Consider the following 27,698-nt stretch of genomic DNA (forward strand, 5'->3'; position numbering starts at 1 on the left):
ATGTGATAACCCAAAGCCCCTCCGGCCACTGAGAGCAGAAAGCCAATCGATGTAACTGTCCTCCTGTGCATTGTGACGCCCCACTGTCCTGAAAGCAGGAGCTCATCAAGGTCCATGTGAGCCAACTTCCTACGTGTGCTCCCACATCTAATCTAATTACAAACCTGATCAGCAAGTTAAAACTCGCCTGGTGGGGGCTGTTGCTCCAAAGGGAGTTCTGTGAGTCCCAGGAGCTGCTTCTTAGGGACCACCCTCCTGTTCTTTTCCTCAGCTTTGTTTGGGAACTGCCTGGTGGAGGGCAGGAAGGGCCTAGTGCTCAGGAGAGGAAGATGGAAGTTTTCCACAGCTAAGCTGCCTGCAGCCCAGTTCAGACCCTCAGGTGGGGGAAGGCTGGGCAGGGCTGAGACAGTTGCGTTCCACCTTTCTCCCCCATCTCTCACCAAATAAAATAATTATTCATTCTTCATTTTTTCATGCAGTCATTCAGAAATCATCTGTTGACCACTTATTGTGATCCAGGCACTGGGCAAGGAGCTGTGAAAGAAGGTTGAGACATGGCTCTTGCCCCGTGATCTACTGGGAAAGGCAAGTAAAAGTAGACAGGCAATCACGACATAACATGGTGAGGGCCACCTTCCACAGGAGTAGGTACTGGATTCTGTGCAAAGAGGGAGGGTGTGGACCCGGGCTGGGAGTCGAAGAAGCCTCAGTTGAGTTGGTGACTATGTCACTGAGGAGCCCTAAAGGTGAATGAGCACTAACCAGTTGAACCAGTAGGAGGGGCCTGCGTGATGGCCTTTGGTGTACTTCAGGGAGTTAATTGTTTTCACTGGGTCCTTAATTCTTCAGCCCCCAAGATCACTAGATCAGCATGGGAATTAGAGTTCTGCAATTGAGAGACTCCCTGAAAGAATAAATTTTTAGAACAGATGGTCAAGTTCAATTAATGAATAATAGTAGGTGGCAGGAAATCAACCCCTTTTTAAAAATCATCTATTTCATGTTGCTGCACGTGTATCCAGCCTGTTGCTTCTGACTGCTGCATCATGTTTCATAGCATGTGTCTACCACATTTAACTTACCTGTTCCCCCAGTGATGGATACTTGATTGCCTCAACTCCCCACTGCCACAAAATATGTGGTGAACATCTCCCATGTTGCCCTCTATAGACCTGTGTAAGAATCTCTCTGAGATACATACCCTCACGAGCAAAGTGCTGGGTCATAGGGTAAGGTACTTTAACATGACAAATATTACAAGATTGGCTTCCAGAATGGCTGCACCAGTCTGTCCCCTGGCAGTGCATGAAGAATCTGAGATCCCCATGTCTTCACCAACACTGGGCATTTTTCAGCTTTCTCACTTTTTGCCAGTGTGTTAACTTGAAGTTCTATCTCATTTTTTTTAATTAATTAATTAATTTACAGTAAGTCCTTGTTGGTTATCTCTTTTAAATATAGCAGTGTGTACATGTCAATCCCAAATTCCCAATAAAATGCTATCTCATTTTTTAAAATTTTCCTTTCTCTAATCACACACAAGCTTGAGGATCTCTTCATATACTTAATCATCTTGTTTGTTTGTTTTTTTCCTCCTCTGGGCATTAACTGTTCATATCCTTGCCTCATTTTTCTGTTGGGCTTCCTGATCCTAGCCTTGTTGCCAAAACTTGAGTTGAGGCAAAGTGCTTCTACAGACTGTTAGCTACCTGGGAGTCAACACAGGGAAGTGAGAGGCCATGTAGCAGAGTGATAAGGACATGGGCTTGGTAGCCAGACTGCCCTGGTTTGAATCCCACCTCTGCTCCTTACAGCTGAGTGACCTTGGACAAGTTACTTGTCCCTCAGTTTCTCTTTAACCTCCTTCATAGGGTTGTTGTGAAGATTAGATGTTAGTATATATAAAGTATTTAAAATAGTGCCTAGCATGTAGGAGGTATATACAAATGCTAGCTCTTATTATTAGACTGCTATCTTCCTCCTACTTAGCCCTACTGTACCCTTGAGAAAATAGATACTTGTATCAGCAGGCAGTAAAATAAGCAGAAAGAAAACAGCTCTCAGCCTAGGCTCAGAGCTCACCACTCCTACTCACATGTGTAACTCTTACCAAGGTCTCGGGCTCTGGACCTGCATTCTGCTCCCTATCTAAGGCCAATCTTTAAGACCTGACCATTTCTGATTAGCCAGATTTCCAGGCCTGCAGTGCCCCCCATCCCTGGCCTGGCTAGCTCGGCCCTATTGCTGCTTCTCTGCCAACCTGTCAGCTGGATACTATCCCTCACAACCTTCACCTTCAGTATTCACAAAGCCCAGTCTTTTTGGTGAGTCAGCTCACTTGGGCAGAGATAAGACCAGAGTAGATTCTGATGGACACACAGGAAGGCAAATACTGCTACCAGAGCCAAGTCACTAAAGGCCAACTCTAAACCCCCATCCTCCTGGGCTGTAGACATTCTCTGACTCTCCAGATTAGTATTGGAAGTAGGGTATCTGGAGATTATCTCTAGCCTTTGAGGTTGATACTGACATTGGTAGGCATATCTTTCCACAGACCACCAGAGGCCAAGTCCTGAGGTGGCTGGGAGAATTGCTGATGTTTGTAAGCCTTTGTCCAGTGAGAACCTCTGGAGTAGTCAGCATAGTTCCTTTGAGTGTGTTATAGAGAAACATAAGTGAGTGGGATGGTGTACTCTATCCCCTTTAAACCAGCTATTAAGACCATGAAGGCCTAGCCCATACACTTCACTGCCCATTTAGCACCAGCTACTCCAATTTAAGATAGTGATACCTAAACCCAAACCTCCCAAGTGACAGCCAGTATGCCAACGCCAGGACAGGGGCGGCTCTAGTTTTCCTTTGGTGGATCATCTCGGATAGCAGTACCTGCCTCCCTTTGTGCCGTCAGATCCTGTAAGTCCCCTTGTCAGCCAGGTGGGCCAACTCACCATCTTGTCACCTTCTCCCAGATACAGTTCTGAATTGTGGGATTCGTTTCTGCTTCAGCAAAAAATGTCAAAGAGACAGAAATCTCTTCATTTGCAAAGTCTCCTCACTGCTGCCCCTGGTGTCTGCTTCTTTTGCCTTGTCTTGACCTCTGATACTAGGGTGTTTCTTGGTTTCTGGTTGCTTACTTGTTTTGTGGTCTGCTGTTTCCCTCTGCCTCTAGTCCTTGACATCTGACCTGGCTTTTTCCTCTCTGCCTCACGTCTGCTGCCTGGTCTCTGGCCCTTGGCTCTGTTTTGACTATGAACTTCTTGACACTCCCTGGGCCTGGCCTGCTGCTAAGCTGTTCTCACCAGCCTTGCCTTAGCTTTTTCTTACCTGGCTAGCCTCCTACTCTGTTTCTACCCTCCTACATCCCATTGGTCCACGAAGTTCTTTTCATCATCAGAGCTAACCATAGTCATGTAGTCCTTTAGCCTGATCTGGGCTGGCTTCTCCAAAAAGGACCTGATCCCTGTGGAACTCTGGGTTAGATGCTTTTTAAGTATGAGATAGCTCTTGGGCAAAAAAAGCTTACTAGCTATCTGGTAAGGTGTTTGGTGCCACTCTTGGCCTGAGCAGCCACAGTTCCTTTAGTCCTAGGTATACCCCACAGTGGGGCTGCTGCCTTTTGAGTTAATTAAAAGTGAAAGGAATCTTCTCCAGGATTGCAGAATGAGTCACTAGCTTGGATGCTCACCCTCTTTGTCCTCCAAGTTTGTGAAGTGAATTGCCCATTCCTTTTGATTGGGTTAGCAGCCCCAGGGCTTAGCCTAGTCACTTTCCTCTCCCCATCTTGCCAGACCACTGTCTGCCCTTTGGGGCGAAGGGCAGCATACTTGGTTGCTTGGACACGTCTTGCAGCCTGCAAATTGGACAGATGGAATCAATACTCAGGAACCTGGAGAGGCCCAGGTAGCACAGTTAGTGACACTAGCTGCCTGGAGGGACAGCTTGCCATGGGAGGGGGTGTGATTGAATGGTGATTGGACACAGCAGCTGAGGATTAACCAAATTATGTCCCTTTGAGTTTAGATCGACAAACCCTTCTCACTTAGATTTTAAAACAAGCCAACTTGCGCAGAATATAGAAGAGCTGCCTTTTTTTTTTAAACATCTTTATTGGAGTATAATTGCTTTGCAATGGTGTGTTAGTTTCTGCTGTATCACAAAGTGAATCAGCTTTACGTATACATATATCCCCATATTCCCTCCCTGTTGCGTCTCCCTCCCACACTCCCTATCCCACCCCTCTAGGTGGTCACAAGGCACAAAGCTGATCTCCCTGTGCTGTGCTATGCGGCTGCTTCCCACTAGCTATCTATTTTACATTTGGTAGTGTATATATGTCAATGCCACTCTCTCACTTCGTCCCAGCTTACCCTTCCCCCTCCCCGTGTCCTCAAGTCCATTCTCTATGTCTGCGTCTTTATTCCTGTCCTGCCCCTAGGTTCGTCAGAATCTTTTTTTTTTTTTAGATTCCATATATATGTGTTAGCATATGGTATTTGTTTTTCTCTTTCTGACTTACTTCACTCTGTATGACAGACTCTAGGTCCATCCACCTACAAATAACTCAATTTCGTTTCTTTTTGTGGCTGAGTAATATTCCATTGTACATATGTGCCACATCTTCTTTATCCATTCATCTGTCGATGGACTTTTAGGTTGCTTCCATGTCCTGGCTATTGTACATAGTGCTGCAATGAACATTGTGGTACATGACTAGAAGAGCTGCCTTCTTTTTTTTTTTTTTTGCGGTACGCGGGCCTCTCACTGTTATGGCCTCTCCCGTTGCGGAGCACAGGCTCCGAACATGCAGGCTCAGCGGCCACGGCTCACAGGCCCAGCCGCTCCACGGCATGTGGGATCTTCCCAGACCGGGGCACAAACCCACGTCCCCTGCATCGGCAGGCGGACTCTCAACCACTGCGCCACCAGGGAAGCCCAAGAACTGCCTTCTTAACACAGGGCTATGCCAACATGAGTCCTGGGGGTGATTAGGTATAGATCTAGAGCCCACTTCAGCCCAGATTTGTGTTATTATCACTAAGATTATATGGACACAGAGAAGAGGGCTCATATTTGTGGATCTCCTTTGATGTGCCAGGCACTGTGGTTTTACATACTTACAACCTACAAGGGAGGCATCATTATCTGTTATTCCAGTAAGGAAATGGAGTCCCAGAGGTATAGTAACTTGTCCAAGATCACAGTCAGTAAATGATAGAGCTTTGATTTGAACCCAGGTCTCCCTATACTTGTTATAAAATTTCATGCTGTCTTCCCAATTTGTGTCTTAGTTCAAACTTCTCTTGACTTTCCCACAGCCCAGCTACAGGGTCAGGTACATAGTAATGATAACTAATGTTCTTTGAGCATTTATTATATGTCAGGCACTGTACAAGCACATTACATACACTAACAGAGTCATATGAGCTAGATACTCCTTTTTTTTTTTTTTTTTAATTTGGGGGTGCTGCATACCATAACCTTCTTTAGGAGTATCACAGTACTCATTAGCATTTATGTATGTATGTATTTATTTGGGCAGGCTGTGTTGGGTCTCCGTTGCTGCGCACGGGCTTTCTCTAGTTGCAGCAAGTGGGAGCTACTCTTCGTTGCAGCACGTGGTCTTCTCATTGCAGTGGCTTCTCTTGTTACGGAGCACAGGCTCCAGGCGTGCGGGCTTCAGTAGTTGTGGCTTGCAGGCTCCAGAGCACAGGCTCAGTAGTTATGGTGCGCGGGCCCAGTTGCTCCGTAGCATGTGGGATCTTCCTGGACCAGGGCTTGAACCTGTGTTCCCTACATTGGCAGGTGGGTTCTCAACCACTGCGCCACCAGGGAAGTCTGAGCTACATACTCTTAATATCCCTGATAATTATGATTGCAAAATGATTTTCTAATTTCATCATTTGTTCTACATTTATTATTTGTCATTCTACAATAAAGAAGAGCTTTCCCTTCTCTCCCATTGACTTATTCATTTATTTTCAATATGGACTTTCGGAATCTTAGTGTACCCAATGGGTGATAATCCATTAATGTCTTTATTCATGTTGATGTTCATATTGTCTCCGATTTTAAAGCCAGTGTTCTTAACCTCTGTACCATACTACATCCCTTTCTATCAGATATTTTTCTCACTGCCTGCAGATAGTTTCCCATCTCTAACAGCCTTTTTGAACCCTCTTAACTTTTAATCTTCTGGCAAGCAGGAAGACTAATGCCAGTCTTAATCCAAATTATGTGTAAACTATGAGCAAATAGTCTCCAAGTGAAAACCTGACAGACTCTGCTGTGAGTTAAATATCTGAGTTTTAGACATGGATTTTAGGTGCTTAGAGACCCTTCTTATTTCTCTTTGGGATCATAATTCATATCCTAGATAAATTACCTGTAAAAGGTAATTCTTAAGATCCTTTTAGGTAAGGGGAATAGACACAGGAGGCTCACTTGACCATGTTAGATCAGATGTAGTAGAACCTCATCTATGTGGGAGATAGATTCTGGTTCTTTGACTTACCTATGAGGACTGTGTGTTTGTGTGCATGGGAGTTACTGAAATTCATTCATCCATTCAGCAAATAATTGGGCAGGTCCTGTGCCTGGTGAAGGTTATGAAACTCAAACCAATTGATACAGGGAAAACCAGCAATACTGCTGGCTACAGATATTGAAAAACTAACAAAGGAGAGAAACTAAAATTGTAGGTTGGCTTTTTAATATTTATGATAGAGTGATTTTTAAATTTTTATTTATTTTTATTTTTGGCTGGGCCACAAGGCTTCCAGAATCTTAGTTCCCCAGCCAGGGATTGAACCTGGGCCCTGACAGTGAAAGTGCCAAGTCCTAACCACTGGACCACCAGCAAATTTTCTAGAGTAATATTTTTTAATGCCTGCCATTTATGCCTTCAAAAGCATTAATAGTTTTGAAGGCCAATGAGCAAAAGATGAACATGCTAAGAGAAAAATAGGCAAAGGACATTATGCCTGAAAATAAAAACAAAATTGATAATTGTGATTCATGAAAAAAGAAACACAACTGATTGCTAAACATTTTTTTTAAGTCCAACCTCACTAGTAATCAAGGAAATGCAAGTTGAAACAGCAGTGTGATTCCATTTTCTGTGCCCAGATTAACACATAATGAAAAAGCTTTGGTGAAAGAAAGGCACAGCGGTTGCTCTCATCCTTCTTCCTTTGATAGTAAAAATAAAAATCAGTACAATCTTTCTGAAAGGTAATTTAGTAACATTTATCAAAAGTCTTAAAAATGCTTATACTTTTGATCTAGAAGTTCATCTGTTAGGAATTTATGCAAAGGAAATAGACATTGTTATTGAAATATTAAAAATAATCTAATTGTTTTACCATTGGGGATTAGCTAAATACAGACTAGCCTTTTAGTAGAATACTGTGCAGTCATTAAAAACAATGTGATAGACAGATATTTAAGACATGGAAGGGGTGAGGTATGTGTGTGTTTAGGGAGAGTTTATATATGATCCAATCTTTGGTAAATAAAAATGTGCATACATTGAAAAAACTAGAAAGATGTAATATATTCTAAAACATTTTTTTCTTTTTGATTAGCTATATCTTCTGAGTTTTTTTTATAGTGAACACGAACCTTTTTTTATTAGGGAAAAAAAAGGAAAGTATTAGCAGGAACATTACATGATAGAAGGGAAGCTAACATATATGGAGCATTCCTGGGTCAGGCACTGTACTTGGTGCTATATAAATTCACCTAATTTAACCTCCCTGTGGAGGCTCCTGCCTCTTGTCCTACTCCCTCCAGTTCATTCTCACACAGCTATAGGAGTGATTCTTCTAATAGCAAAGATTTGGAAGGAAACACACCAAACTATAAATAGTGGTTACTCTTAGAATTTAGATTAAGGAGATGGCTATAAAGGAAGACTTTCATTTTTCAATTTAATATTTCTATATGATTTGTATTTTTTTAAATGTATATATCTTGAAGTGGGGAGGAAAAGCATGTGTTGCCACGTCACTTCCCTTTTAATCCCTTCAGTGGCTTATCTCATTCCCCACTTTTCTTCCCCTTACACCCTCTACTCCAATTCTACCTTCTTTTTTTTTTTTAATTTTATTTTTTTTGGCTGTGTTGGGTCTTCGTTGCTGCACGTGGGCTTTCTCTAGTTGCGGCGAGCAGGGAGCTACTCTTTTTTGTTTTGAGGGTTTTTTTTTTTTGCGGTACGCGGGCCTCTCACCGCTGTGGCTTCTCCCGTCGCGGAGCACAGGCTCCAGACGCGCGGGCTCAGCGGCCACGGCTCATGGGCCCAGCCGCCCCGGCATGTGGGATCCTCCTGGACCAGGGCATGAACCTGCGCCCACTGCATTGACAGGCGGACTCCTATCCAATGTGCCACCAGGGAAGTCCGTGGGGGCTACTCTTTATTGCGGTGTGCAGGATTCTTATTGCAGTGGCTTCTCTTGTTGCAGAGCACAGGCTCTGGGCGCTCGGGCTCAGTAGTTGTGGCTCACGGGCTCTAGAGCACAGGCTCAGTAGTTTTGGCGCATGGGCTTAGTTGCTCCGTGGAATGTGGGATCTTCCTGGACCAGGGATGGAACCTGTGTCCCCTGCATCAGCAGGCGGATTCTTAACCACTGCACCACCAGGGAAATCCCCAATTCTGCTTTCTTCAGGTGAAGCTTCATGCTCTTTTGCCTCCGATTTGTAAATGCATTGGGTCCTCCCACTTCACCAACCCAGATCTGGCTTCTCAGCCTTCCAAGTCTTTAATACCTTAAATACCACGTCCTCTGGGAGGCCTTTCTTGATCCCCTCCCTTGGTTTCCCACCATACATGGTACTTCTCCCATCTAGCCTTTATCACACTTCGCTGTAATTTTATGCTAATTTGTTGTCCTTCCCAGAAGAGACTGTAAGCTTCTTGAGGGCATGGACACTAACACCTAGAACAGTGACTAGAACATAGTAAGCATTTGATAAGTAATTGATGAATAAACACTTCGTATTTTATAGTCTTGGACACTGAGCCTTAGAGAGGTGTTAAATAACGTGTCCAGAGCCTCTCAGCCAGTAAAGTTTCAGAGCCAACTTTCCTACCCTTGTCTTTGATGCTCGTAAAGTTCATGTTCTCTCCACTGTACCACTCACATGAGCAGAGGCAGATCCAGTCCCCAAACATGCCTCAGAATCTGAATGTCTACTTCCTGGGCCTTTCCTGTTTTTGACACTTGGTGTCTTTTTGATTTCTTCCAGTGTGGTGCAGGTCCTGCTTGCAGCTGGTGCTGACCCAAACCTCGGGGATGATTTCAGCAGTGTTTACAAGACCGCCAAGGAGCAGGGAATCCATTCTTTAGAAGGTAAGTGTGGGCTACCCTGCTGTTCTGAGATCTCTCCTCCCTGTGGCTTCCAGGCAGCCGTGCTCTGTGCCAGCTCTACCAGCAACTCAGGGTGAGAGCCTGCAAGTCCCTCATCCTCTAGGAACTCATGGAGAGCGCAAAAGGCTTGGAACAGATGCCCTTCACAGTCCCCTCTGGCTCTATAATTTATGTCACTTCAAGTCTTGGGGAATAAAATAGAGGCCCAATTTCATAACCGGCGGGGAGGGGTAGAAGAACCTTTTAACTGGTGTTCTCCCAAAAGTGCCTCAATCTGTGGAGTCTCAGATGAGTGGACAGTGGAGCAGATTTCCATAAAATAATTAAGGCAACTGTGTGGAATGTGGATTTATTCTTCCTCTACTTTCTTCAGACTTACCCTGTCCCAGCCCTACCCCAGAACTAGAAAGCAGCCTCACTGGTTTCCTCAGCCTCAGAAGTCCCTCAACTGTTTTTTTTCCCCTCTTCTGTGTGAAATACAATCCTCTCTCTGGACTGGCCCCTCAACTTACTGAATGACCCAGGACAAAGATTGGACCTTGTCTGTGCTTGTAAAATGGGGTAGTCATCAGTGCCTCCCTGGGGTGTTGTGTGCGTGGTTGCTTGGACTTCTCAGAGGAAGGAAGCGGTGTGCACCTACCAGGGCTTGGTCACGTGTCCGTTGAAGGGTACCTGGGCAAGTTAGTCCGTTATTGCCTCTGGTGAGTTTTTCAAAAGTAGGGTTGAGAAGAGGGCAGGTTGCTTTGACTGCAGACAGAGATGAATATTTTACATTTGAGCTTTGCTTGTCCAGATTGGCTCTGCTGCCCGCCCATTATCCTGGATCACTCACAGAGGCTGAGATTCCCCTCCCTTTCCAGCAGCAGGGCAGATGAGCCGTGGCTACTTTAGGGTTGGCAGTAATGCCAGGAGGACAGACAGCCTTGCTGATTGCCTAAGGGTCAGAACATTGACCTGAGGGAAGGTTCAGCAGAGTGAAGCAGTGTGCTCAGCCCTCAGAGCTGTCAGCAAGGCTACCAGGCTGACGTGGGTATGGTAGCCTAGGGCAGAGGTGTCATTGCTGCCCCAGCAAGATTTCTCAAATCAGCAGCGTGAGAGAAATGTCAAGAGCATCAGAGCATTGCTACCCAGTTGCAGTGTGAAGTTGCCTCCCCCTGCCTCTCCACCTCTCTGAACCTGCTCCTTTTATCAAGCTCACTTGCTGTGACTAGATCCTCCATGGAACCTTTGCTGCAACCTGCCCTCAGCTGCTCTTTTGAATGTTCTCTATATCTTGGCCCTTTATGCGGTTATTTGAACTCTGATCTGCTCAATATGTCTTTTCTTTCCTCGTCAGCTGACAGTTCCATGTTCAGGCCTTGACCTGTGCCTCCTTGGATTCCCCACTGAGCTGGGAGAATCATGTTCACTTTGTTTCCAACAGAGGAGAATTTCATGAGTACCAAACTTGCCCTATATTTGCAGCCTGATGTGTGGGGACTCAGCTTATAGGCTGTCCTCTCCTCACTCAGACATAGCATTGCCACCCTCAGCTCTGTCTTCTGTTCAGGTGCTCTCACCAAAAAGCAAGGAGGAGCATTTGCTGAGAGGGCAGGGCCAGGTAGAAGGGAAGGGATTATTTGAGTGCCTTCTTATCTGTTCTTGGGATCCCAACAGGGTCCAGTAAGCATTTTTGATTTCACAGAATCTCAGAACTGTGAAGCCATCTAATCCAACCTCTGCTGTCACACCAGTCCCCACCCGTGCCTTTCAAGTTTTGTACCTTTGTGTTCTAATAGTTCAGCTTTCCAGGTTGATGCTCATATTCAACTTTCTAGATCAGTGGTCAGCAAACTTCTGGAAAGTGCCAGATAGTAAACATTTTAAGCTTTGTGGGCCAGTTGGTCTTAGCTGTGACTACTCAGCTTGGCCACTGTAGCATAGAACACAATACACAAATGAGAGTGTGTTCCAGTAAAACTTTATTTACAAATATTGTCAGCAGGCTGGATTTGGCCCATAGGCTATAGTTTGCCAACCATGTTTTAGATATTTCCTTTTTTCTTTCTTTCCTTCCTTCCTTCTTCCCTCCCTCCCTCCCTGCCTCCCTCCTTCCCTCCCTTCCTTGCTTCCTTTTCATTTCTTTGCCTGTTTTCATCAACCTCCTCTGAATTTTTTTTAACTTTTGTTAGCCAGCCTATATTCTAGGTAGGTAGACAACAAAAATATTGGAATAGGCTAGCGTATCTCTCATGAAATAAAGATAATATTAACTATCTCTTCTTATTTTATATGATCTGCAAAGTTAGCAAATAGGCTTTCTATGGATTCAGTTACTTATTCAGCAATAATTTTACAAAATTTTATTGATCACATTCCTATCTAGCAGGCATTGATCTAGGTACTGCTGAGTTAGACAAGATCCCTGCCATCATGTACTTCATGTGCTAGTCTTTGATTAAAATGTTTACAGGACTCTATTAAGTACAGAGCCCTGGAGCTCATGATCAGGACAATTTAGAAGCATTACTCAACAGTCACAGCTGTAGATCCACCAAACTTCTTTCTTTTCTAGCCTCCATTTCTTCATCACAAAATTTTAAGAGATTTTCTCTGATTTATTGCTGAAATAAAAACATGTTTAACATTTGTCTTAATTTGTTGCTCAGTAGTCCTTTCCTAAAAGGATATTAGGTTATTCTGGCGTGGTTTTGTCTTATCCTTAGCGAACCCATACTGGTACCCAGTAATCACCTAAGTGTTTCAGAACCATTAAAAATAAATTCTAGATTGAAATAATAAATTTTATCAACAATCATTGATAAACTCACTGCTCCGTGGCTTGTGAGATCTAACTCTCTCTGTAGCTTTTTCTCTTTTTTGAATTTCAGACTACCTTTGCCGGCCACAGTTTTCTGGCAGCTCAGCTGATTTTCTCTGATGTATTAGTGTGGGTGTACTCTGCTCTCTGACTTAATACACTCTGCTTTCTGACTCCGGGCCTGGAGAGTGATGGTTCTTTAAAATCGTCTCAGGGTTCTCCTCTCCTTACCAGTCTAAGTCTTTAACTCCTTCTTAAACATATTTTTCTTTCCTTTTTCCATTTAAAGATACCTCATTCATTTATCCATTCAGCCAGTATTTATTGATTGCCCACTGTATGCAAGTCACTGTACCCAGCTCGGGGTCATTCTCACTGACGAAGTAGACAGAAACAAAAGAATCCTGTGGTTCTTTTTTTCTTTGGATTGGACTGACTTTTTCATGGGAAGCTACCTGACTTGGGGATGTGTGAGGAGGTTAAGTAGAAGACGAGGTACAAGCCCCTTGTCCAGAGTGTGTCTAGGCAAATTCACAGGAAAGTCACAAGCTCAGCAAAGTTCTTCAAAACACAAGCAAAGCATAAAGTCAGTGCCAAAGTCCATCAAGTTCACTAAATTTCTAATAGATATTTCTGTAGGGTTCAGCCTGTGCTCAGTACTGAAGGGAAGAGTGAGTTGTAGTTTGTGACTTTGGCAAGACCTCCCTAAACCCCCATAATATATCCCTTGTCTACCTTATCAGTATTATGTGAAGATGAAGAGATAAAGTATGTGATGTGTGAATTGTAGAGTACTCTATGGTTGTAATTGCTTATTAGTTTTGTTTATTTATAATTGAGCATGCACTTACTGAGTGTCAGGCACTCTGCCAGATGCTGGGAATAAATAAAAATGGATATATATGATCTAGCCCCTCAATATATATGATCTGCTCCCAGTCAAGTAAGAAGACAGACCTGTGAACAGGCACCACAGTGCAGAATGATAAATGCAAAGGTTGATAGATGTACAAAGGATATAGGTAGCACTGGTATAGGTAGTGATGCCCTCTATCTGAAGGCAGACTGATATCTGGGAAGTGTCACAGGGTAAGTGACTTTGAACTGGGTCTTAAGGATGAGTCAGAGACTGCCAGGCAGACTAAGAGGGGTGGACTTTCCAGGTAGAAGGGATAACACATGCAGAGATATGGGATAGGTGACAGCCACTGGAATCATATGCCACAGTACTGAGAACAGCAAGAAGTAAGACCAGAGAGGGAGGCAGGGTTCTATGTGGGAAGGACCCTGAAAGGCAATTCTAGGGAGCTCATAGTGTTTTCTGAAGGCCATCAAAGGATTTTAAGTAGGAGAATGCTCAGTTTACATTAGCATTTTAGACGGACCATTCTGATAGGGTGGGGATGAATTGGAGAGGAGAGATTAGCAATGTTTGGGGGATGATGGATCCCTTTGAGAATTGGATGAGAAGTCATGCTCCTCTCCCTCAAAATGCATTTCTCATTTCTGGGGATTTCTAAAAGAAATCTTTGGGAATGGAGAGAATAGGTATTAGAAAAATATTAGGAGGAGGTGGAGTATTCAGTGGAATGTAGGAATTGATGGAAAAGGAGGCACCCATCTGTCACCTCGGGTTCTGCTTTGGGTGAACTGTTAGATGAGTGGGTCTGTAGTTCAAAGAAGTCTGGCAGCATTTGCTTGGTAGTTAAAACAATGAATGTGACTGAAACTGCCTAAGGAAAAGAGTTAAAGGGAAGGGATAGGAGGACAAGTCCTTCACTCAGGGTATCAGCATTTAAGGTGTGGGGAGGAAAGAGGATCCAGGCAAGGAGACCAAAAGATATCAGAGAAGTTTCTCTCAGAGAGGCTCTATATCCGTTCTGCCTGCTCAGAATGGGCACAGCCTAGAGAGGAAAGAAACCTCTTTGCTGAGACTTGGCTATCGGTTGCCCCATTTCTAGTGAAACCCTTCTCCTGTTTGACATTTGGCATTGCTCTAGCAAGAAGTCTGCTTAACTGGCACATTACTGTATCTTCAGCTCTTGTCAAGGTTGGTGTTTCTGGGTAGAGAGCAGGTCTGCTGGTGCAGGTGATGTAGGGATGCTTGGCCTTATTGGTCTGACTGTTCTGTCCATTCTCTCCAGTTCTCAGAATGGCATCTTCAGAGGCACAGTGGTATCCTGGAGAAAGGTCAGTCTTCAGTGCCAGGAAGTAATGGGTCCTCTAAGCTCTGTCACCAGCTGTGTGATCTTAAGCAAGTGGCTTAAGGTCCTTGAATTTAGGTTTTCTCATCTGTAACATAGGGATAACAATACCCATCTTAAAGGGTTGTTTGGATGACTAGAAATAAATACATGTAAAGCACAGTAGCATGTGATGAAGAATTTCTGTACAGAGTTGGGTCTTGGATCAGTGTAAGGCAGGAAACCTACCTTGGAGGTACTGAGCAACTCACCACTCAAGGGGCACTGACAGAGGCTGGCTGTCCGCCCATCAGGGATTTTGTAAAGGGTCATTAGATTATATAGCCTCCAAGGTTCCTGTCAGCCATGTGATTTCTAAGGTTCTAGAAACTTTAGGCTCATCGTCAGAGCAAGTAATGTACTTAAAAGAAGTAGGATTTGAGCTGGACTTTGGAGAGTGAAGAGGAGGGGAAAAAAAAGAAAAGATTTTCTTAGCAGGAAGCACAGCTTGAGCAAGGCACTTAGAGGGGACACGTGGAGGGGAGCTTAAGAGATCACAGCTGCTTCTCTACCAACTCACTCCCTGATCTTGACCACATTCCATTCAGTGCCTTGAGCCCCACCCATGCCCACTCTAGGAGAGTTCCACTTGTGGCTGGCTGATGGGTGGTGGGCCCCAATCCTCAGGTGGAGGAGGCAGTAGATTAGACATAACAGTAAACAAGTCACCCAGTCAGGGATGCTGCTGGCTGCTTGTAAGTAACTGTTATAAACATTGGGTGTCTGGGGCTGTCAGAAATGCAAGTGAGCCCTCTGAGCTCCTCCCACATAGACAATTAAAACAATAAAACACGGCAGAAACGTGGCCAGAGCAGGCTATAAATCAGCTTCTCTTCTCAGCTCCAAGTGGCGGCTGTATAAAGATGAGTTGTGCAGAAGCTGGGTTGGCACAGGGCCCTTCTGGGGGTAGAGTGCCTGGCTTTCCTGGCTGAACCTGCCAAGGCCAACCCCACCAGCCCAGTTGGCCCTCTTCCCACAGCTCAAGGGGCTGCAGGTCCTGACCTGCTCCAGCTGACTTCCCCATCTCTGTGTCTTCAGATGGGGGACAGGATGGTACATCACAAACCAGTGGACAAGTGCCCAGGAGTTCAGGAGATGGCTAGGAGTCCCTGCCAGCGGTAATGGAACTGCTCTCTATAAAATTTCTCCATCTCCCCAGGACATGCTAAGGAGTAGTCTTACCCTAGCTCATCTGTTCACTATAAGTTAACACCTAGCACCCACTGCATGTCCAGACCTACCCAGGCAAAGCAGAGAGAACCTGCGCCCTTGGAGACAAACTCAAATGGGAGTAATAAGGCTCCCAAGGACCTAAGAATCACCTAGAGAGCTTGTTAAAACACAGATTCCTGCCACACCCCAACTCCCAAAATTCTGATTCAGTATGTCTGGGGTAGGACCTGATATTTTGCATTTCTGCATTTCTAACAGGCTCCCACTCTTGAGTAGATGGTCTAGGCTACTTGTGCTTGAACTGCTTTAAAAAAACTCATCTGGACCTTCTCCTCCCTGGAAGAGACCTTTTATATTGCCACTTTAAGTTTCATTCCTAGAGCATCTGTGTGTTTAAGCCATGGTATTATGGGTGTACAGAACACTTAGTAGCTATGACACCTGGAACAATTTTCTGTACCTCTCACAGGCTGCATCTCCTTATTTGTAAAATAAAGGTTATTGGGAGAGTTAGGGGTAGTATATTTATCCCTAGCCTAAAACGTAGAACATAGAAGGAATTCCATTAATGTAAATTTCTGTTTTTATATCATCATCTTTGTCCTCATCATACTCTTATAAAACTTCATTCAGAGTCTCTGTCACAGCCTTCCAAATGCTTTTCAGCGGTAGCAAACTGTTATCTGCAAAGAACCAAACATTATCTCAGAGTCCAAGGAATGGCTTGGCTATCACCTAACTGTGTGACCTTGGGCAGTTCTCTTTAGCTCTCTAAGCCTTGATTTTCTCATCTGTAGAGAATAAAACTTTTTATACCATAGGTTTATTATAAAGATCAAATTGAAGTACTTATGAAATATTTGAGAAAATACAAGGTATCATGCACATATAAGGTATCAGTGAGAATGATAATTAATAACAATAAAGATTGACGACATGACCAAGACAGTGTTTGACAAGGGTCCAGTCAGAGGTGCAGATAACAAGGACTATCAGAGCTCAGAGAAGAGAATCTCTGTCTGAAACATCAGGAAGTAAAATGATATTTGAGCCTCAAAGTATAAGAAGGTTTTATGGAAGGGCCTGCAACTAAATGTGAATTGGGTGTGATCAGAGAAGGGGTATGTTATGTCCAAAATATTCAGGGATGGAAAACAGAAAAAACATATTTCAGGGCAGCAAGTAAACTGGTTAGGGTGAAGCATCTGTACAGCAGAAGATTCATTTTAGAGGGTAATGAGCAGTAAAGGTGCTGCTTTAAAGAGAGTAGGCTGGGGCCAAATCAAGATTCTTGGACCTTATCCTTTAGGCAGAGAGGAGTCTTGAAGGTCCTAGAGGAGAAGGTACTGCAGGAACTGATTCCTTCCAGAGTAGAGAAGCAGGGGGAAGTGGTAACAATAATAGTAAGATGATGATGATGACGATAGCTACAGCAGCAGGTTATGTTTATTGATACTTACTGTGTGCTCACAGCAACCCTGTGATGTAGGCACTAAAGGAAACTGAGGCAGAGAGATGATGCCAAATGCCAGCAGAACTGTCTCCTGCCCTTGTAGGAACCCAGCAACCATATCAGCTTGTATGTGCCCCACACTTAGCTCAGAACCTCTGACTTGTCCGAAGTCTTGGAAGGCTTGGGGATCTGCCAGGCCAAAAGCTGTTTGGGCAAGCTATTATTTTTAATAATGTCCCTGCCTCTTCCTCATCATTGTCAGAGCCTTGTCACACCTTCAGTGCCAGTGGTTCTACATGTCATTTCTCAGCAGTGTCAGCCACTACAGAACCACTAGGATGGACAATGCACTGTCTATCCATCAGGCCTTTTGGTCAACTTCAAGATTAAGTGTAGCAGCCAGTTAGGTTAATTGTTTCCATCCTTTTAGCCCTCCAAATCTATATATACATTTAACTAAGAGAGGGAGATAGACTAGTTGACATGTTTTATTAAAAAGAATAAATTCGATACATTTATGAAAATAAGAAAAAAGTGGGATGGGGTGTCAAAGAACTAGTCTTATGATTTTTAACTGATTTACATATTTTGTGTATAAATATTTTTTCATCAAAAGTTCCAAATCAGGGATGGGTCCCACACACCACACAAAATATATTAGAGACATTTATATGGATAGCAGGAAGGGAGACAGAGGGCTGAAATTTTCCAGGCACCCAGTGATTGATGGGGGCTGAGGCTCCCCCTGACGCTTTATTGAGTTTCCGATGATTATCTCTCACTGAGACATTTTTTACAGATGACGGTCGAGCTGTCACAATGGACCATGGGGGAAAAAAACCCAACAATAATAACACTTTAATCTTTTTACCGCACTGCTCCCTAGTATCTCAGATTCATCTTCCCTGACGCACGCAGTTCATTATTCTGCCCCTCCCTGGATGGGAAATAAAGGAAAATAAATATATATGTAGACACACTTACCCACATACATACACACACACAGAGTATATATAAGAGACCACCCCAGAACCAGAGAGGGGCAGAATTTATTGTTCTTTTTGCAAGTGTTGAGGTTTATTAGTAGAGATGCTGGGTTGGCTTGGAATTGGCTATTAATTACAGCATTTTGTATTTGTTTTTTATTGCAGGCTTTTAACATCTTAAAGAAAAGGCAGAGGAGAGGCAAGCAGGTGTAGAGATGGGGAGCACAGAGGGACCAAGTTTAGCCAACCAAGTAGCATGGCTTGCTGAGAGGCAGAGAGGTCAGACTCCTTCCTCTTGTTGCCAGCCCTGCCCAGAGGATCCCTGGACCTGAAAGAATACTGCTTTGGTTAGGATCAGGGTGGGGGCAGGGGAGTAGGAGAAGGTGAGATCAGGGTAATTATAGGACAGATCAAAGGGACTCTAGATACCTGTGGGCATGTTATTCCCCTGAGAGTTAGGAGAGATGGGAAGTAGTGGAAGTTCAGACAGACTGTTGATGGGTCTGTAGATAACAGAGTAAAAGATAACAGAACAAGTAACAGATTCTTAAGAGTTTGCCCAGCTCTTTGATTTTGATGGTGTGCAGGTGAGACATGGGCTCTGGAAAGCTCTACCTGGGTCTGTGGTCAGAGGAGGGTCCTGGGCCAGAGAGGATGCTTCTAGGGCCACAGGCAGGGTGAACAACCTATTGTCTTAAGGTTCCAGGCCAACCTTCCTGCTCTTCCATTTCTCTTTCTTGGAGTGAGAGAAGATGGACTTGGGATCCCAATGGGAAGGCTGCCCTTGATGTGTCTCCAATAGAGTAAGTGCTAGCCCAGTCTTCTCTTTAATTCATCAAACCTTTCTGAGCTCCTACTACAGAAAGTGCCAGTGCTCATGCTATACTATGATAAGGTATAATAAGGTGAGCCAGGGTCCTCTTCTTAAGGAGAAACCTTCCAGTCTATGGTGTTTGTGAGAACCATTTTTAAGCGGGGGTCTAACCCTCCAGCCATAGGCCAGCCTAGATGACCGTTCTCTACATGAAGGTTAAAGAGATCTATAAGACACAGTATCTGTCCTTCAAGAACCTGTTTTCTGCCTGGAGAGACAAGCGTAACATCCATTCACTAAAGAAGTATTTATGGAACACCTGCAATGCTCAAGAGTGTATGCATGAAGCAATCTGAGAACACAAAAGACTATGTAAGAGAAAATGTTAACTGATTTGATGTGGACTAGACAGTACTAGAATGCAGAGAGGAAAGGGAGATCAGTGAAAATCAGACTTTTGAGTTGTAAAGAATGGGTAAAACATAGATAAATAAAAGGAAGAAATAGTGAAGCCATGATATCACACAGAGAAGAGAGTAAAAGCCTTGGAGTTGAACAGACTAGCTCAGTCATTGACTACCAGTATGACCTGAAACAAGCTACATAACCTCTCTAAGTGCCAGCTGCTTCATTTAGTAAATAAGAATAATAATAATAACAGCCCTGTATGATTCTTTCAAGGAAAATAATTGTAAAGTTCCTTGCACAGTGCCTGGCACATAGTAAGTGCTCAGTAAATGGAAGCCATTATTTCCTTATTACTTCAAGAGTTTTATATATATATGTATTATATTAATATGTATGTAAATATATTTTTAAATATATTTTTTAATTTTTTGCTGCATTGCATGGCACGTGAGATCATAGTTCCTGAACAAGGGATCGAACCCATGCCCCCTGCAGTGGAAGCACAGAGTCTTAACCACTGTACCCCCAGTGGTTTCTGCTTGGAGAGACAAGCGTAACATCCATTCACTAAAGAACTTCACTCTTGGGAAGTCCCCCAAGAGTTATATATTTATGTAAGACTCTTAGTCCTGGGATATTAGCCTTCAGAACTCACCTGTGACCCTTCACTGAGTATGAAATGGGCTCCTTTCAGTGAGCTAGACATATTCTTCAGTATTAGTGTAAGAGGTGATTCTGGCCATGGTTAGAGTGGCATCAAGAAGAGGAAAGGGCACAATAATAAATTTATTACCATTTATTGCATCCTTACTACATCAGGCAATGTGCTCAGTTCTTTACATTTTTTAATGTAACAGTTTTATTGAGATTTAATTTACATACTATACAGTTTACTCATTTAAAGTGCATAATTCAGTGGTTTATAGTATATTCACAAGATTTGTGCCACCATCACCACAATCAATTTTAGAACATTTTCATCACCCTGTAAAGAAACCCCATACCCATTATCAATCATTCTCCACATCTCTCAACTCTCCCTAGCTCTAGACAACCACTAACCTACTTTCTGTTTCCATAGGTTTGCCCATTCTGAACACTTCATATAAATGGAATCATACAATATGTGATCTTTTGTGGCTGAATTCTTTTTGACTTAGCATGTTTTCAGGGTTCATTCAAGTTGTAGCATGTATCAATACTTCATTCCTTTTTCTTAGCTGAATAATATTCCATTGATGGCTATACTACATTTAGTTTATCCGTTCATCAATTGAGAGTCATTTCAGTTGTTTCGACTTTTGCTATCATGAATAATGCTGCTGTGAATGTTTGTGTACAAGTTTTTGTGTGAACATAATGTTTTCAGTTTTCTTGGGTTTATATCTAGGAATAGAATTCCTGGGTCATATAGTAACTCTATGTTTAACCTTTTGAGGAACTATCAGGCTTTTCCAAAGAGGCTGCATCATTTTACATTCCCACCAGCCATGTATGAGGGTTCCAGGTTCTCTTCATCCTCACCAACACTTATTATTGCCTGTCTTTTTCACTTTAGCCATCCTAATGGATATGAAGTGGTATCTCATTGTGGTTTTGATTTGCATTTGATGGCTAATGATGTTGAGCATCTTTTCATGTGCTTTTAGGCCATTGTGTGTCTTCTTTGGAGAAATATCTACTCAGATTCTTTGTCCATTTTTTAATTGGATTTGCCATTGAATCTTGTGAGATAGGTGATGATATCTATCTTGCAGATGAGAAAACATTCTCAGAGATGTTAATTTTTTTTTTTTTTTTGCGGTACACGGGCCTCTCACTGTTGTGGCCTCTCTCGTTGCGGAGCACAGGCTCCGGACGCACAGGCTCAGTGGCCATGGCTCGTGGGCCCAGCCGCTCCGCGGCATGTGGGATCCTCCCGGACCGGGGCACGAACCCGCGTCCCCTGCATAGGCAGGCGGACTCCCAACCACTGCGCCACCAGGGAAGCCCAAGAGATGTTAATTTGATCAAAGTCATACAGTGAGTTTTGCTTACCAGTCTGACTGGCTCTGACCTTTATGCTCTTCCTAATACACAGCGCTGCCTACTGAGAATTCATGGTAGGATCACCAGGGTCATCTCATGGAGGGGGGTCTCTCCAGCAGGAAGGGAGGAGTTGGAAGTCTATTTGGAGACATTAGGACCAGGTAGGAGAGCCTCTGAAAGTGAAACAGAGGAAATATGGATATATTACAAGTTCCAGGACAGCAGAGGACATGTTAATTTAAAAATCACCATTTCCTAGATGCAGCCATTTCCTGTGCCCTTCACTATATCACATCATTTCAATTTTCACAACAACCCGATTCAAAGATATTAATGCTTCCATTTTACCAGTGAGCAATTTGAAGCTCAGAGGGATGAAATAATTTTCTAGAGTCACCAGGATTAGAATCCAGGTCTTTCCAGCTCAATATTCTGAACTCTTTCCTTTCAGAGATACTTGGTAAAAGATAGATTCTTTTGATGTTATTTGCAGCATTTATAAGATTTTGAGGGCAGAGCCTGTTCATATTGCCATGGCCCAGCCCGTGGAAAGTACGTAACACTTTGCTGGATAAACAAGGAAAAAGACTAGAGTATATGCTATAGAAAGACCTAATTCCAGTTGGATTTTGGCAGGGAGAGGAGGTTTGAGTGAGATAGTGGATGTCTCCAGTATCCCAAGACTTGGTGTCGTGGGGGCTTTGCTCTAACTTTCTAAACATGGGCCTTGGGAAGAACATTCTGGTACCTAGACATCCTTGGCTTCCCTAGAGCAGATCAGGCATTTGGAAGTGGGATGGGTTTGGCCAGCCTTGCATCTTTCTTGTGTTCATGACAAGATTAGAACGGGAAGGACCCTCAGAGACCAGACCCTCAGAGACTAGTCCAGTGCTGCTCAGTTTTCTGTGCGGAGCAACACAAAGGGCTTTTTCAGCTCTGCATTTCCAGGCCCTGCCTATTGAATCTAAATTGCTGAAGCGAGGGCCCAAGAATCAACTGTTTTGGTTTTTTTTTCTTACAAGTTACCCATGTGATTCTGTTGCCACTAAAGTTTAAGAGCCACTGATGTGAAAAAACTCCTCTACTTTAAAAATAAGGGATCTGAGGGGCTTCCCTGGTGGCGCAGTGGTTGAGAGTCCGCCTGCCAATGCAGGTGACACAGGTTCGTGCACCGGTCCGGGAAGATCCCACATGCTGCGGAGAGGCTGGGCCCATGAGCCATGGCCGCTGGGCCTGCGCGTCCGGAGCCTGTGCTCCACAACGGGAGAGGCCACAACAGTGAGAGGCCCGTGTACCGCAAAAAAAAAAAAAAAAAAAAATAGGGGATCTGGGACATGGAGGGATTGAGATACATATCAAGTTTAGTGAAAGCCATTTTTGAATCCAGTTCACTTTTCTCTTGGTCTGTTGTTTTTGCTGTTCCCCATGCTGCTTAATTCATCAACAAAAACCACTGCCTGCACATAGCTTTCAGGATACAGTCCAAACCCCTCTCAGGATCAGGCCTCTGCCTGCCTGGGCAACCTCATCTGTGCCCACTGCTCCACCTGCCTTCACTCAGCATTCCAAGTTTACAGAAGGACTCCCAGTTTCTTGTATGGGCAGGTAATGCAGCCTTCACCCTCTGTCCTTTGCAAGCACCACTTCCTTTCCTGGAACACTCTTCTCTGCCTCATCTTCCAGATAGTTTTTCTGGGAGATTCCTCCCCAAGCCACATGACATGTGCCCTGTCTTTGCTGCCATCAGACAGTTTGCGCACATGCCTTTCATAGCACTCACTGTGCTGAGGTGCTCAGTAGTGGTGTGCTCCAGGGCAGGGGGTGAATGAAGGCTCCTGTGTGCTCATTGCTGAAGATACGTGAAATACTGAAGTGATGCTGGGTGAGATACATACAGAAAATGTTATGAACTAGTTTCTGTCATCCGTGAGGAAATTAGGGAGTCAGAAGGGAAATTTTAACACAAAGTATTACAAGAGCTGTTATAAGACGATCAATAAGTAAGTGGTAAATGGATACACACAATCAACATGATAGGCATCCAGGGCAGAGCAGGGAGGAAAGGACTTCCTAGAAGAGGAGGCCTTGAATTGGGCTTTAAAGAACAGTTAGGATTTGGAGAGGAAGGAGGATCATCCAGGCTGTGGAAGGAAATAAAGAGCCTTGCCCTCCCCAGAGATGGTCTCTTGGTGACCCAGCACAGAGAGTCTCCCTCTTGCCCCATCCCTTGGCTGAAGATAAACACAAGAGGCAGAGCCAGCAGTGCCCACAGAAGTTGAGGCAGCTTGCCGATGCTGGCAGTAGGAGTAAGGATTTAACGAGGTGGTAGATACACAACACCTTGTGGGGAGGGAGCTGTGAGCCCAGAGGCTTCTTCCTGGAGACTCTTGGTAAGAATTTAGCTTAGTCCCTGAGATTCAAGCCAGGTCCACTGATGCTGGGGTATGTGAGGCTTGAGCCTGTGGGCACTGGCGAAGCTGTGCAATATGGACGATGGAGCCAAATGGGCTCAGGACCTAGTCCTGGTCCACCACCAATTAGCAATCCAAGTTGGGCAGGCCATCCAACCTCTTTACCTCTGTCTCCTCTGTTCAATAGAATAATATTTGACCTATCTGTCCTAGGTTGACCTGGGGTGAGGAAACAATTGCATTGAAGCGCTCTCTAAACCGTAAAGTGCTGCACAAATGTAAGAGGTTATCCTTGTGTTTGTCAGGTTAGTCCTAAAGGTTCCCTCTCATGGAGACATGCTCATGTTTTTAAAGGCACTGCTACACACTCCATGACATTAGATGGCATAAGTTCCTGGGCGTGGCGGGTAGAGGCTGAGCCTGAGGGAGAGACTTTTAGCTAGGGTTACCTTTCCTCCACAGAAGGCAATGATAATAAAGCTTTTGTTATCTGGAGACCACCCATTTTGCCCCACATGCCTTTTTTCAGTCTCCTCCAATAGTCTTAGCAATATGAGGACAGAAGCCATGTCTGATTCACTTCTGCATCCCCAGTGCCTACCCCAGGGGAGAAAACAGCATTACTAAATGTTTGTGGTAATGTTTTTAAGAATCTGTTATCAGATTTTATTCTCATAATACTTAAATATTTAGTATTCCTTAAATTACTGCTTGTCGTGCCCATTTTACAGATAGAAGAACTTAGTAAGTGGCAGAGCTAAGATTCAGGACTGTGTGACTCCTTTACCTTAAATTACTGTTTCTTATTGTGGGGGGCAGTGGTTTGTTTTGTTTAGTTTAGTTTTGTTCTGCAGTTTCAGCAGTGCTGAGTAGTGGCCAAGCTATAGGAAGGGCTTTGGGGACAACTTTCACCTCTGCTAACTCCTTGGCACTGCTAAGTGCAGGGAATCCTGCAGAGTGTACGTCAGGTGCACACCTGCCTCGGCACTCAGACTCACCCTGGCCACGGCACCGTGCCATGGACTTTGCAACATCAAAAGGCAGAGGTGGGAGCAGAAGGATAACAAAGTAATGCTTTGTCATTCTTCCTGTGGCCACAAGGGTGAAGGGACAGGAATGGCTGGCCTGGAGGGGAAGCAGGAGCCTGAGCCCATCTCCCCCTGTGCTGGAGACAGGCTGGTAGATGTCTTTGGGGAGGGGATGGTTCACTAGCTGAGGACCAGCTGTAAACGCCAGGCCTCAAAAGACCACGGTGGTGGCCAGCTGGTGAGCCAGCCTTGGAGGAGTCACTTTAGCTTCTGTGGGTTTGCTTCTGCTTTCTCTGTGAGAGCAAGTGAGAACATGAGGGTGCATGCTGCACACACCTCCTTCCCACCTTTAGTCTTTTTTTTTTTTTTGATGGAGAAGAGTATGAGATCTAATGATCTGGGGGTTTCAGCAAGATATCCTGGGTCAGGGCTTCTAAATCTGGGCGATGAGGGGAAAAGAGCTTACTGTTAAGAGCATGAAATGGGCCTAGCTGACCTGGACTGGGTCCTAGCTCCACCGCTGACTGACTGTGGCACCCTGCTGAACTTCAGCTTCCCCATCTATAAAATGGGGAGAGTGAACTTCTACCTCACAGGGTTGTTCTGAAATAAATAAGTAAATGAAGTGCTTTACAGATTGTTATGCACAACCCAGTTCCAAAGAGTGTTCCATGGAACACCAGTACTGCAATATTTTAACAAGGGTTGGGTGGAAAGAGGCTGTCAGACATAAAACTGCTGAGTAATGCCAAATTAAACAGATGGTTCTTACTCACAACTGTGCCTTTTGGAGGGGAAAAGTGCATGCAGCGTTCCCCAAACCTCTTTTCACAGAGAGAATACACTTTTGGAAGCACAAGACTAGACAGTAAGGATAATAGCCGACATTGACTAAGAGGTACTGTTAGGCCCTGTTCCAAGCCCCTTTAATCACAGTGTCTCATTCAGTCCTTACAATATCCCATGAGAGGGCACTGTTATCATCTCTGCGTACAGGTAAAGAAACTTGGCATGGAGAGGTTAGGTGAGTTACCCAAGATTACACAGTCAGTAAATTCAGAACTGGGACCCAAACACAAGTGGTCTGGCTCCAGAGCTCACTTTTTTAACAGCTGCACTCTACTTCCTCTACTAAGTACTGCTGGCTGGCATTATTATTATTATTCCAAAAACAAGGTAATATTAGGGCCTTATTTATGTATTAGGTATGCATTTGCTGATTCAACAAGTATTTGTTAAGCACATATTTATGGTCAGACACCGTACTGGGCACTGGGATACAACTGTGGGGAAGACAGTCACACTTCCTGTCCTTATTGCGCTTTTGGTGGGGAACGTAGTCAAGTAAACAGATGATTGCAATGGAGTGGGTAATAAATACCATAATTGGGAGATGCCTAAAGTGTTAGGGAAGCTCTTGGGAGGAGTAACTACCTCAAACTCAGCAAGAATCACTAGAGGAAATAACTTTTAATCAGAGGCCTAAAAATGAATTGGAGTTAGTCAGTTGAAGGCATGGGAGAGGGGGAAATGTTCCAGGGTGTGGAATAGTATTTGCAAAATCCAAGAGGCAAGAAAGAGCATTAGGAAGGGGATGGTAAGTGATGAGACCTCAGAGGGGAGCAGGGGCCCTCTTCATGGACATTCCTTATTAGCTGGGCTGTGACACTGCCACTCTGCTGATGTTTGTCCCTGTACCAAATAGACCAGCTGTGTCCCTTGAGTTCATCTACTTTTTTATGGTAGGCACCCTGTGTATAGCTCTGTCTTGCACTCGTGAAACAGTGTTATAATTTGTCCATTCAGTGGTCTGATTCTTGCATTAGACTGTTAACTTCTTAGAGTCAAGAAGTGTGTCTTATTAGTATATCTCCAGAAGCTACCACCATGCATTGGTGTTCATTAATGATATATTTTGAATGAATGATATATTTTCTTTGTAAAATGGATTATACCCTTCCTGCTTTCTTGAACCAGCTATCACTTTTCGTCAGGTTCATCATTATATCTAGCAGTTAATGTCCTATGTGGCAATTCAGTGGTGCCCTAGGGGCTCTTGAGGCACTGTATTCTGTGGCTTCCTCTTTCAGCTTTATATTGTGCTGTTCTTTTCCCTCCCTGCCAGGTCAGCACTTGATTGTAATCAGCGTACTTGATTCTGAAGACTTCTCCCTAGCCTTCTAGTTTGCTTCTTCTAATCTGCAGTGGGCTGGAAACAAGATCCCTTACCATGATTTGATGAGACTGTTCATGACCAAGAGTTAATCTCTGAGTTAGATCCTAAAGGGCTCTTATGAGAAAAATGCAGATGCCATTGCACAACGGACTTACACGTTAGCTCATCAGAGGCCTTCTTCCTGTTTTCCCTGCTCCAGGAAAGGTCAGATAACACTCCAGGGGTGGGGGTCATCAGTCAGGAGAGCCTCTGACTGCTACAGAAGAGCTGATGGACCATTGATTCACCAGACCACAAGAAAATGTGGTCTGTTCCCCAGTTACACACTCCAACAACTTCATTTTGACCAAACATTTGAAACGCTTCCACCTAAGTAAGCTTATCCGGTATTAGCTACAAACCTCAGGCTGATCTCTGTTAGGGCAAGTTCCACAGAGAGTGTGCTGGCACCTTCACTTGAGCAGGGAAAGAAAAGGGAGTAGGAGCCAAGGCTGGGACCAGAACATCTGGGCTCTGGGCTCTGATTCCCTCATTTGCAAAATGAGAGTGACAGCATGCTGTGATGGGGAAATAAGGGTGAGGACTCAGATTAGACCTGGGTTCTAATCCTCACTTAACCACTTATTAGCTCTATGATCTCTGTGCTTTAGCTTTCATCTATAAAATGGGAATTATAATACCTACTATATAAGGTAGTTAGGGTGTGTGTGCTGCTCTCTTTCCTTAAAAAAAAAAAAAAATACAGACAATGTTCTTTAAAAGACTCCATCTGCAAATCCCATTAGATGTGCATATAAGGTTTCTGATGATTAA

At 44.1% G+C, this 27,698-nt stretch overlaps 1 protein-coding gene across 2 annotated transcripts in view; it reads left to right on the top strand.

Moving 5' to 3' along the window:
* CLPB (ClpB family mitochondrial disaggregase) overlaps window positions 1-27,698 on the top strand; it is a 146,202-nt gene that overhangs the window by 46,930 nt on the left and 71,574 nt on the right. For both annotated transcript variants that reach the window (XM_065881658.1, XM_065881659.1), the window contains one exon: window positions 9,244-9,347. In XM_065881658.1, coding sequence (XP_065737730.1) covers window positions 9,244-9,347 — 104 coding nt within the window. The remainder of the gene's footprint in view (window positions 1-9,243; window positions 9,348-27,698) is intronic.

This window comes from Phocoena phocoena, chromosome 8, assembly GCF_963924675.1.
Source record: "Phocoena phocoena chromosome 8, mPhoPho1.1, whole genome shotgun sequence".
Taxonomy (NCBI): Eukaryota; Metazoa; Chordata; class Mammalia; order Artiodactyla; family Phocoenidae; genus Phocoena; species Phocoena phocoena.